This window comes from Suillus subaureus (genome assembly GCF_016647635.1).
Source record: "Suillus subaureus strain MN1 chromosome Unknown BJ212scaffold_36, whole genome shotgun sequence".
Lineage (NCBI taxonomy): Eukaryota > Fungi > Basidiomycota > Agaricomycetes > Boletales > Suillaceae > Suillus > Suillus subaureus.
In genome coordinates this window covers 200,836-212,116 of record NW_024538592.1, presented here as the reverse complement: position 1 = coordinate 212,116, position 11,281 = coordinate 200,836, and the positions used below count along the sequence as shown (strand labels likewise).

Sequence of the window (11,281 nt, the reverse complement as noted above, 5' to 3'; positions counted from 1 at the left end):
ACAGCGTGGCTCTTCCCATCGTTGGATCTATGAAACCTGCCGTTCACCTTAACTGCGCCACTGCTCACGAACAGCTCTTGACATCAACCGACAGACTAGTCCCCTTCAATTTCTTTGCCATCATGATCAATCAGTGTTAGACTGTCGAGACTGGTCAATTAAGGAAAAATTGCGGGTTCCATTCTACATGCTGATGTTTAGGGGTAGACACAAAACGGCACCTGAGTGCCCCGGACTACAGCTAGCGAAATAACAAAAGTTGCCATTTCGCCAGACCGTTCAAACTAGCCAGGCATCATGTGCAACTCCAAAAGATTGACGCAACATCAATTACATAAGTAGAAGCACCAGCTGAACTTAAGACACCACAGGTAAAATAAGAGCAAACGCCGTAATCTGTCCTAGATCGAAACACCGAGATAACACCTGGAATCGCACAATCAGCATCGGTCATACGCAAGAGACATTCGTGACCCTGACATCTACTCCCGCGGACCCGTACAATGTCTCTTGTGAACAAGGAGGTTGTGCGAGCGCGTGAATTGCTGGTTGCAGGTCTCGCAAGGATATAAGATGGACAGATGCAGCGCTTGCACATGTCTTGTGAGGCTCTCCTTCATCATCATCATGTTGCAGCAATTCCACGAGCATTTAACGTGCATGTCATCTGGACCGCGAACCCCGTGAGCCTCACGGAGGTGAGCAGAAAGGTGATGGCCACGTATTAAGGCGTTGCAGCGCAATCCATGTGGTTCGCTCCACATACACAAGAACGTCTCGTCAAGAGAGTGGAAGGCCTGGTCCTGGCACCGTGATCAGTGTCAAGTAAGCAGCTCAAAAGGCACCCTCACGCACTTCCTAAGAGCAGAATGTTTGTTAAGTATTCAGCTTAAGATTACAGTTTCATGATGACATACAGATTGCTGGATATGAAAGTTGCGAATAAGGTCCATTCCTGGGTCAGTTGTGTGATCAGAATCGGTGCTAGACGATCGAGTACTAGGACTCCGCTGTTCACGGGATGATACACGGGAAATCTGAAACCGTCGTCCACACTCTCGACTGCCAGTTGTCAGACATAGCCAGGGCCCAAAAGACTTGAAGCATACTTACCAATCAATTGAGGAACTAGCCTGCCGTTCAAGCGAATATATGATAGACCTAACGCTAAGGGGATTCACCGCGCCGCAAGAGCATCTGTAGGAAACTCCAGAGAATGATGTCGTCCCCTGTTGAATAATGATCCTCATAACAACCTTTGCGCCCGCTTCAAGTCTTGACCATTTATTGCTTGTAAGTTGAGTTACTTGCGTGCCCTCGTCAATGCACAAATCGTACTGTTCGCTCTCCATATATCGTCTCTGAATTCGAGCTTCAACCGAGTTGCATTTGAATAGAACTTTGAGCATCTCATTGAATTGCTAAAGATAATTTGATCAGTATGCTTTCCTAAGATAGATTTCGCTGGCGAAACGTACCTCAAATGAGGTGCAGAAGTTCACCGATATCGAATGTTGGTGACCTGTTGCGTCTATTAGTGTCACACAGCCTCCAACAGAGCACTGCCTGCGGGTGACCAGGCTTTCGATCGTCATCAACAAGTTCTGACGATCCTCTCGTTCCCTCTGCAGAATTACCAGCACTTCGTGTATATCACGTTGACTTTGCATTTGGGATGACCACTAACCAAACAGAATAGTGAGTGTGGTGCAAACATTCGTTAGAGAATAGAACACAACCAAATACTCCGCCAGATAGCGATCGATTTTAACAAAGCATCCAGCGATAGCTTGTGTGACGGATGTGGATGCAAGACAACGTTCGCGCAACGTTGTCACTTGGGCCGAGGTGTCCTGTAGCATCCTGGGTACAACTCGAAGTCAGGTGAATCCAAGCATACACCGATAGCGTGAATACCTAACAAAGGAATCTCTTCGGAATTGTTCAACAGGATCCGAGGCAGGCGAGGCGTTACACAATTCGCGGCTCAGTCGATCGAGTCGTGAGATCAAGCTATTGAGGTCCGCCTGATTCTGGTTACGTCTCTGTAGCGACCTTTGAAATCAAGAAATGTGCTCGCAATAATACAAGCTCTCACGTCTATAGCTTGAAGGCCTGTCAATAATCCACCAATAGCCGCTTGCATCGGAGCACCGACAAGTGGGATTGCACCTGTAACAGCCTGCACCAAGGGCAATGCTAGCTGAGCCATGTCAGAAGCTTCGCGGGCAAGGGATACGCCCCCCGAGTGTCTAGCGGATGGAACATTGGTGGAGGATTCGAGACCTGGCTCTCTGCTGCTCGCAGAGTGTGCTGGCGATGAATTCAAAGAAAGAGTTGGTGAAGGAAAGGCAAAGGCGCTAGGGATTTGTGCATGGATGGAGCCATCACCGTTATGATCGGTGGTTGTCGAGCTGCGTTGTCTAGGTCCGTTCTTTTTGGGGCGCATCAAACGAACTGCGAAGACCTTGCCCAAATCCTTGACAAAATCTTTGACCTGCAGTGGAGGGGGCATTTTGATCAGATAGGTCAGAGGATACTAGGTAAGAGGGAATACAGGTAAGATGGTACCAAGTTTATAACACTGGGCAACTATGCACGCACAGCATGATGCACAAGACTCGTGTATGTACTTACCCAACAGATATCAGGGACTCACCACAGCTTCACCACTCATCCTAGTATACAGCAGCAGCTGATGCTGTATCTCGTACTTATTTCTCCGTGATTTGCACAAGATACTATGTGAAAATCAGTCGAGGAGTATTAAATGAGAATGCCAGTTTGTCTTGCAATGGGCGGCCATTGTCATTGAAGTGCGTTCTAACACTAAGTTGCGTACCATCTGAGTAATAGAATACATGACGGCGCAAAACGGGAAACATGCAAGTAGCCAAAGACATGTGAGAAACCTCAACGCGTAGTCAGATGTGATGTGAGAGTGTAGGCAGCAAGAGACACGGTGCAAAAGATAGTGGGTAGCCTAGCAGCCAGAAGGTCCAGGAATTGGGCAGTTCGATGTGTGAGGTCTGTATCGGCATCTCAGACAACACGGCTACTTTGATACATCCTAACTGGACTATAAGCCAGAGGATGAGTCTGAAATACCCGGTCTTGGTCTCAGGTCTGCATCTGCACTGGATAGCGCCTGTCATGAACATCCCACCATCACTGCTGCTGCCCGCTGCTGTGTCACACGCTGAGCACGGACCATGAATGTCGAGTCCATATTTGTCATCATACAGCAGCACACCGAGCTGGCCGCTATGTCCTATCTCGATCTCAACCTCTTCCTCCGCTCTGCAAGCCAACTCAAACACGACATTCTACAAACTCATCTATCGCGGTTGCCCCTGAAGTCATATCCCCACCATAAATGCGTTTCTCGTTAAACAGGCCGAGAGCCACTGAATCATGCGAGCACCATGCAGAGAGTGGTTGCAGCCAGGGATGACAACAGATGTGAGGATCATACAGTCGAAAAGCCTGCTACAACAAGGTTAGAGGGGTATATAACGTGATATCGACAATATGACAAACAGTGAACTTACCCCTTTGTGTTGTGCTTGTGGATGTCGTATCTGAGTGTGATGCATTAGTGACTCGGCATGGTAGCTATATCAATACGAATCGGACTTACTCCTCTGCGTTGTGCTTGTAGATACCCCCGTCGCCACTCTGTTCATGGCCTGCACGTACGATGCAAAGAACTCCGAGTCAGTAATTTCGTCACTGCGCGAAATAACATGGTCATGGCGGAATAGGATGCGATTGCTGCTGTATGTCGTGTTTCTATGTTTTTATCATAGTTAGTTATCACAGATGATCCAGTGATGATGCTCGTCTGTAACTTGAAGCTCTCATTGCAAATGCGATCCGTTGCTCCTTAGCGTTTGGCCCCTGCAATGGCTGGACACTATCGACCCAAAATTGTGCGATCATGAGCTCACCCTCGAGCCCTGATTCATGCATGCAGACCTTTGAAGGTTTATTGAGTGAGGACTGAGAAACATTTATGAACAGGACGCACAGCACCGGCGGGGACTGGTTGGTTGGCGAGCATAGTAAGCTGTCGAAAGCAAGGCGACAATCAGGTATGGGCTATGCCGACGTGGACTGGTGGGCGAGCCAGAGCGAGGGACCTATGACATGGAAAGAAGATAGTGGACTCTGCAGTGATGACGGGTCCACCTCATCCTGTCAGAGTTTGAGTTAGGCACTGGACTCGCACAGACGTGACAGGGTAATGGATTCCGTTTGTCGTAGTACAGTCAAAGGAGAAGGGAAACTACCAACACGTGACATATAACTATATGGGAAATATGATGACTAAGCATCGTACAGTTTGTTGCTTCTAACAAATCCTTACCTTGCGGTGTAACAAACTTGAACGCTTCCTGGTATGTCAACCATTCTATCCCGCAGCATGGAATGCAGGGACGCCATTCCACCATACTAATTGCAAATATAGAATTGTCGAAGGCAACCCGGGAGTACGTCCAATAACTCCGCCCTTGTCCTGAGTTGAACCACGTTCCGGAGTTGGAGCCCACGATCCTGTACCGTCACAAGAGCAATAAGCTCCTATTAGGCCCCACTCCAGATTCTGAAAGAAAATGAATAGATCTCTTCATCTCTCCGAATCCTTTGTCATCAGTTGTGGCACAGTTACCCTCGATATCGATCAATCTAAAGTCCTCGTCATCTACTTGAGAAAAACAGGCGAATATTGCCTTCCAAAGGGGAGAAAAGATGTGGGGGAACAGCTTGAAGTAACAGCCGTTCGCGAGACGTACGAAGAAACAGGATACATCGTTGAGCTACTACCCCTTCAGTTGACCACCCTTGCTACCCTCCATGGGAATGATAATGTCCGATCTGCGATACCTGGAGGGACAACGGAACCCGTCGCTGTGACGCAAAGGATGACTCAGGGTGTGCTGAAGATCATCTTTTGGTATGCGGCACGAGGCGATTCTTGCGCCATACGCCAGACGAATACGACAGAACAAGACGACGAGGAGTTTGATGCTGTCTGGTGTCCAATGGATGAAGTAGTTCGGTTGTTGACATTCCATGATGACAAAACGATCACTGCAAGGGTCATCGAGGCAGCTCGTGGTGGGGGAAGTGGATCTAAGGTACATTGTGCTGTATCTATATAAACTACTAATTCTGACGAAAGGCGCGCCTTCGACGCGATCAGTGCCAGGAGTGAGCATGTGAAATGATGCCCGCTGGAGGCAGTCGAGAGCAATAGAGGTACCTAGTGGCAGTTAGTCCGCAGTGAGTGCTACGGCAACAATGTACTAACAAAGCGAAGCAGATGGTTCATTGACCGATTTTCCAAACAATGCGTCAATATTTGCATCATGTGATCGGTAATTCCATCGATCGACGCCAAGGTTTCCGGTTTCAATGCCATTTGCTTCGTCATCTCGGCTGACTACCAGTCGAGCTCACTCTCTTTATCCTTACTTTATCTCTGACAGTCGCGATGTCCAACCGCCCGATGACTAGTACGCCTCGAGCGTTAATTAAATTCATCAACATCTTTTACGCAAGTCTGAATCTCTGGCCTAGTCAGACAATAATTGGTTTCTGGTAACCTGTTATCATTCGAACCTTTATCGGTTCCTTCGAACGACTTCAAACCCTGAATGCAAAAAGTCTGGACACCCTCACGTCATTCACGATGAAAAGACCCCAAACTCTGTTCAACGTGATCGCTTCAGCTTAATGTCGTAGCCGTCATTGAGCAGAATATAACGGTCTCGACATATCCTCACTCCCCCGCATGGTTTTCCGCCCATTTTTAACTTCAGCTTCGTCGGTTCGATCTTCTCGTCGGGTTTCCGACATGTTAGCTTCGCAAACTCGTTAAGCTAAGTTACATCCAACTCTCCGGACTTTTTTCACTCAGGGTTTGAAGTCGTTCGAAGGGACCGAGAAAGGTCCGAATGATAACAGGTTACCATGGACTCCCGAGTCAGCATCAGTGTAACTGTACACCGGTTCTAATCGTTTCTGGGAACCGAACCCATGGCATCGTTTAATTGTTCAAACAAGTGGGCTGATGCGGCTCTTGACCTTGACCACTTAAGAATTGAGCACGCCTGACGATCGAACCCCCACTCCCCTCACAAGCTCCCTCATCAGACGACGTACATGCCTTACCTAAACTCTTCTATCGATCCAACTAGCCTTGGTTTTCTCGCTATTCTCCTCGGAGGTAGCAGAGCACATTTCCTTCAAGTTCAATCCTTCCCTGAAGAGGTCGACAGAGACTGGGATGGTCTAGGCATCCTTCAATCCAGAAGCCACATCGAGAGACTTGTCGTCAATGACAAGCTTCGCGCAAGTCTCTGTTCCCTCCTTCATATAGTGAACAAAGAAGCCCCAGGAGATTCCTGGACGGTGATTACTTCCTGCTGCCTTCCATTCGTATCCGCTAATTACCCACAGGATCTCGTTGATAACGATGTGGAAGAAGACGCCTGGGATGTTATACGCTTCTCTGGTCGTAGCCGCGGATGGTTCTAAACGTACTATCAAACTCTGGAGTCTGGATCACATCCTCCAGGCGTTAAACGATCCTGCCCCACATCTCATCAAGGTTGCTTCGTTCCGAAACGTGCCTTGCTGTCCTCGTTTCCATCCGAGATTGGGATGGACGGCCCTGGTTCATCAACCTCGGCGTGCAGCAGGGGGTTTATCCATCTTACAAGATCAAGATATCTTCCTGTTGAAGGACTCGTCGACAACGACAGAGTCTCTCCAGTATGCAGTCTTGGGAGTCACCTGCGATTTGCTCCTCACATCGGTTCTGCTGTTCCACACCTCCTCTCACCAATTTCTCGATCCCCCACGTAGTCGACTTCTAGTGAAGTGGCTTGGTCAAGACCCTCTCCTTAATCCCGATGCTCTAGACGAAGCAATCAAATCTATCTATAAGTCGGAGACGTATTATCCTACTCTTCGTAAAAATTTGGAGAATGAGATGCGTCGGTTAATTTGTCTCGGTGCAGGTGTCTCACAAAAGTCAGATTCCGAGGCCGATGACAAAACCTCTATCCAGATATCGGGAGCATTGTTGGTTCTGGGTGAACATAATGACATACAAGGACCCTACAACCGAATCCTATTCAATGCCCCTCCTACTTTCATCCAATTGAATAACAACACTCCCCTTATTCCCGTTGTCACCAACCCACCGGACTTAGGTTCCGGAGAATTCGAGTTTACTTCCGAGAAAAAGGAGGAGCTGATGATCTCCAGCCTCTTCTCTTCGAATTCACAATCATACTTCACGCATATAAGGAGAAAAGGCGGTACTGAATGGATGAATGCCTTTGTCAAAGTGTCATCGGCGGCCTCCATAAAATGGGAGCGCAAGATGCTGCCTGTAATAAGCACTCGTATCTCCCCTGGCATGCTTTAAAATCTCTTGGCATACAATGCCGATCTCAATTCACTTGTTATGACCAGACTTCCTGGGAAAACCTTGAACGACTTCCGTCTTGAATATGCGATGACGAGGAATTGTGAAGATTTTTCTTTCAAGTCTTCGCGAGAGGCCCTTGGCTGGTTTGTGGATATCGAGCTTCGTCGTGCGTATGAATGTGGCTTGCTGTACTCGGTCGGCAAGGACTTGGCCGACGCTCCGGGGGGACTAGACTCTCCAATACACAAGTTCTATTACGACCGTCTTCACAATGATGTCAGGTTCACTAAACACTACTACCCAACCACCCCCGGGTTCAGCAGAGACAACAGAGTACAGTTTGATGATTTCATCGCTCTTCCTTGGAGAATCGATGACGTGGAGTATCCCCCGCTTCAGGAGTCCTTCAGGAAGGCAGAAGAGATTCTCGATCCTCATGGTCAAATTTTACCAAAACTGTGGGCCTGTTTGGGACTAGGAGATGGTCACAGAGGAAACGTGATGATTTCGCCGAAGAAACAGGATCCAGCGATTCATTTCATAGATTACGAAGCTGCCGGACATCATAGTCCTTTTTTAGATCTCGCGAAACCGCTTTACCTCGACGGGTTCTTCCCCGTTATGTATCACGATATCACTTCCAAATCCTCCGACCCCACTTCTGAACGCGCTCCGGTTTCGTGGAGGATTGATGACCGCTGGGTGATCTGGACAAAGTCATATGTTTCATGAAATTGGAATATACTCTTAAGCCGCTTCTCGAGTACACCGCCTGGAATTTGGAAGAGCAGATGGAGTCTGCCGGGAACGTTTTGTCAGCTGCTCTGTTATGCTGCGCGCTCTTGACGAGGGACTTCTCCCGGCACCCCGATTCGTTCTTCTTGAACTGTGCTGTTGGTATTTTGTTGTATAACGACCTAAAAGGCTCACTCAAACGGTTCTGTGGGTGGGATAATTGGCCTTGCGTCGTGGAGACATCTATCAATGGTGAGCGTCGCTTATCATTCTTTAAGCAAATTCTGAAGCGCAGCCAGACAAAGAACTAGCATTATTCGGTGGTGGAGGCTTCTCTCTCACGCCCAAGCAGTTCGATACTCAGCTCTTCAGCATTTTATTCAATAAAGTCGACCTTGAACCGGATTCGGTATTCCTTAAACGATTAGATGACACGCTGCGTTTGCATAAGAAGTTCTCGAAGAATTCCAACGAGTCCTCTGCTGTTGTCATTCAAAGAATAGGTGATGCGCGGAGAACGGGAATTAGGGTAATGCACCATTCAAAAGTATTTTGGCCTAGACTCACCTTCGTGTCAGGTTGCCCCACATACTTGTATCCGTGAAAGCATCTTTGCGGAGCCCAGAATTGATCATCACTTCCAGCACCAGGAGGTGCAGGAGACCCGCCGCTCACGTCCATACAGAATGACTTTGGTTGATCTTGGATGTTGTATGGGAACTGATCTAAGGAAGTTGGTCGTGGATGGTTTCCCAGTACTGGTGCGGCTCACTTGTCGAATCGTGTGCTCGGATGCTTACTTAGATGCCCTAGGACATCATGGGGCTCGATATCGAGAACCGTGAGTTTCGTGTCTTTTACAAATTCTTTATTAATATGACGTTCAGGATTCTTTGACATCGGGCGTCTCATGTACAACGAAGGGGACACACCTTCCATCAAGTTTAAGCAGACCGATGCCCTTGATCCTCTATTCTGTGAACGCAACGCCAGGTTGGAAAGCAAGTTCGATTTTGTGCACTCAGCAAATGTCCTACATCTCTTCCAGACTGAGGGGCAACTAGCATTCATACGGTCAATGGCCTTTCTAGTTAAACCTGGTGGACTTATGTGGGGTCGTCAAGTCGGGTTGGCCAATGGACCAGATGGTGCGAAGTACAAGCACGAAGAAGGTAAAGGTACTCGGTTCACGGCTGGCGAGTTTAAGGAGCTCATCTTGGATGCTACGGGATGGCGTGAAGAGGATATCGTATATCGCTCTGGGTTGGTCGCGTACAGCGAGCTACGAATAGTGAAGCCTGGCAAGAATTGGGTGCTACAGTGGTCAGTGAGGGTGCCCTTTGATAAAACGCCGGGAGCTCGTCGAATTACTGAGTTGGTTGAATAAATAATCGGACGAAATCATTAAAATGTATATTCTCTGCCTAGCTATGTACATATTTGCAGAGCAGGATCGGCTCTTTGTCTCAATGATGAAAAGAATAATGCATTCTTTACAGCAATTTGCATAAGGGTAGAGGCTGGTGGTAACTTTCAAAAAAAGTGTGCATTTACTTTCGAAAGTAGTCCTACAAGGATCGATTTTTATCTCAACAACGAAGCAAGCTATTGACATGGTCCAAGCGACAAAACCGATCAGAAAAATCGAATGCAGATGACCAGCGAAAAAACTAAGCGATTTGGTGAAGTTGGTGGTCACCTGCACTTGCTTTGTTGTTGAGATAAAAATTGATATTTGTAGGACTACTTTTCAAAAGTAAATGCACACATAAGGATCTTGACAGGCACTGTTTGATCATCAGCTATTATCAGTATGTAGTATGGATGTGTGTTGTGCAAGTACTTGATTAATCATTAGGTGCTTATCCCTGACTCTGTCATATCCCACAATCTGGACCCATGTTCCATCATATTCCCATGCCTTCCAAGCCTACATCCGGACCCCACTTCATATCCAACTCATTCCCAGATCCCCTTCTGCTGTGTGCTCCACACCTCAGCAGGATCAACTCTGCTCTGGATTTACCCCTGAGCTCTGGACCATTGGATCTCCACTGCTAGCCTGATCCATACCCCCCTGTCCCATCCACCCTATGCACACTCCATCCAGCAAGACATCTGGACTTCACCTCATCTCGGATTCCAGACTATATCACCTTCTCATATCCCAGTCTTGTATCCACCATGTCTTCTGGATCCCCAGATCTCCGGACCTATCCCCACCCTCTATCTGATATCCTGCGCCTATCCCCATTTAGGCATCTCTGCCTTTCTGGCTTTCGGTCACCTCTTCTTCCATCTTGCTTATTGTTCCTTGTATGAGTCTTCATCTCTGAGTTCATTTAGTTATGTTCCATCTTACTTACTAATGTGTTTCCACATGCTCATACATAGCCTTGCTCCTTTGCTTACTGATCCCCTCAGATAGTCTCCAGTATATAACCCCTGTAGATACTCCTGTAGTTTCCTCAGTTTGAATATCATCTTAGATCCTGTTCTACTTGCCCAATCCTCTCTCGGACTTTGGTCCACCTAAGTCTGTCCTATCCATCAGGCCTAGGGATTGATTCCCTAGGCCAGAACTTTGCCTTTCTGGCACTTACCCTCTTTCTGGACTTAGGTCCAATCCCTGTTCTCTCCAACTCTACCTTAGGGTAGTCTACCTCTGTTTGTTTCTACATCGGATGGAGTCTGATGTAGCCCCTATTCCTTCTGGACCTCTGGGTGTCCTGTCCTCCTAACCCTCGGATGTCCTATCCTCCTGTCCTTCGGACATCCTGCCCTCCATACCTTCATACCTCTGGACATCCTGTCCTTCTGTCCTCCATCCTCCTGTCCTCCTGTCCTCTGGACCTTTGGACCCTCAGACCTCCTATTCTTCCATCCTGTTTCCTGTAGGAGTATTACCTTGCAGTGGGAACTCTCCTGAGCACTTCCTGCATTCCTCTGGAACTCTCCTGCACTCCTCCAGAAGTCCTCTAGCACTCCACCAGAGTAGCCAGCCTCTGGAAGTCCTCCGGACTTCATTGGACCATCATTGGACCTCATATGAAATGAAGGGCACATACTTGGGTAAGGGGCACAGCGTATGAGCTGAGGCCA

The 11,281-nt window shown here is 47.9% G+C and overlaps 4 protein-coding genes across 4 annotated transcripts; 3 read left to right on the top strand and 1 right to left on the bottom strand.

Moving 5' to 3' along the window:
* Positions 1–834: 834 nt before the first annotated feature.
* On the bottom strand, positions 835–2,515 carry BJ212DRAFT_1484762 (uncharacterized protein; the record flags this gene model as incomplete). The annotated part of the gene is made up of 7 exons (XM_041340861.1): positions 835–858; positions 918–1,062; positions 1,114–1,421; positions 1,479–1,682; positions 1,740–1,863; positions 1,918–2,045; positions 2,099–2,515. 7 exons carry the CDS (start codon positions 2,513–2,515, stop codon positions 835–837), a joined length of 1,350 nt encoding a protein of 449 aa, XP_041188897.1.
* Positions 2,516–4,343: 1,828 nt separating this feature from the next.
* On the top strand, positions 4,344–5,382 carry BJ212DRAFT_629186 (NUDIX hydrolase domain-like protein). The gene is made up of 4 exons (XM_041343693.1): positions 4,344–4,400; positions 4,472–5,141; positions 5,207–5,275; positions 5,324–5,382. Exons 2-3 carry the CDS (start codon positions 4,617–4,619, stop codon positions 5,216–5,218), a joined length of 537 nt encoding a protein of 178 aa, XP_041188896.1. The 5' UTR covers positions 4,344–4,400; positions 4,472–4,616; the 3' UTR covers positions 5,219–5,275; positions 5,324–5,382.
* Positions 5,383–6,036: 654 nt separating this feature from the next.
* On the top strand, positions 6,037–7,557 carry BJ212DRAFT_629231 (uncharacterized protein). Its single transcript, XM_041343694.1, has 2 exons — positions 6,037–6,417; positions 6,466–7,557. The coding sequence occupies exon 2, from the start codon at positions 6,482–6,484 to the stop codon at positions 7,439–7,441; it is 960 nt and encodes a 319-aa protein (XP_041188895.1). The 5' UTR covers positions 6,037–6,417; positions 6,466–6,481; the 3' UTR covers positions 7,442–7,557.
* A 651-nt stretch (positions 7,558–8,208) lies between these two features.
* BJ212DRAFT_1467045 (uncharacterized protein) lies at positions 8,209–9,638 on the top strand. The gene is made up of 5 exons (XM_041338981.1): positions 8,209–8,431; positions 8,479–8,708; positions 8,758–8,940; positions 8,993–9,020; positions 9,067–9,638. The coding sequence occupies exons 1-5, from the start codon at positions 8,236–8,238 to the stop codon at positions 9,564–9,566; spliced, it is 1,137 nt and encodes a 378-aa protein (XP_041188894.1). The 5' UTR covers positions 8,209–8,235; the 3' UTR covers positions 9,567–9,638.
* The last annotated feature ends 1,643 nt before the right edge of the window (positions 9,639–11,281 follow it).

What these genes read in the sequence shown, in the direction of transcription:
- BJ212DRAFT_629186 (XM_041343693.1), top strand. Translation starts at nt 4,617, where the DNA reads ATGAATAGATCTCTTCATCTCTCCGAATCCTTTGTCATCAGTTGTGGC.
- BJ212DRAFT_629231 (XM_041343694.1), top strand. Translation starts at nt 6,482, where the DNA reads ATGTGGAAGAAGACGCCTGGGATGTTATACGCTTCTCTGGTCGTAGCC.
- BJ212DRAFT_1467045 (XM_041338981.1), top strand. Translation starts at nt 8,236, where the DNA reads ATGGAGTCTGCCGGGAACGTTTTGTCAGCTGCTCTGTTATGCTGCGCG. An exon ending in CGCGGAGAACGGGAATTAGG is followed by an intron (nt 8,709 to 8,757) that starts GTAATGCACCAT and finishes CCTTCGTGTCAG; the next exon opens with GTTGCCCCACATACTTGTAT. An exon ending in TGGATGGTTTCCCAGTACTG is followed by an intron (nt 8,941 to 8,992) that starts GTGCGGCTCACT and finishes TAGATGCCCTAG; the next exon opens with GACATCATGGGGCTCGATAT.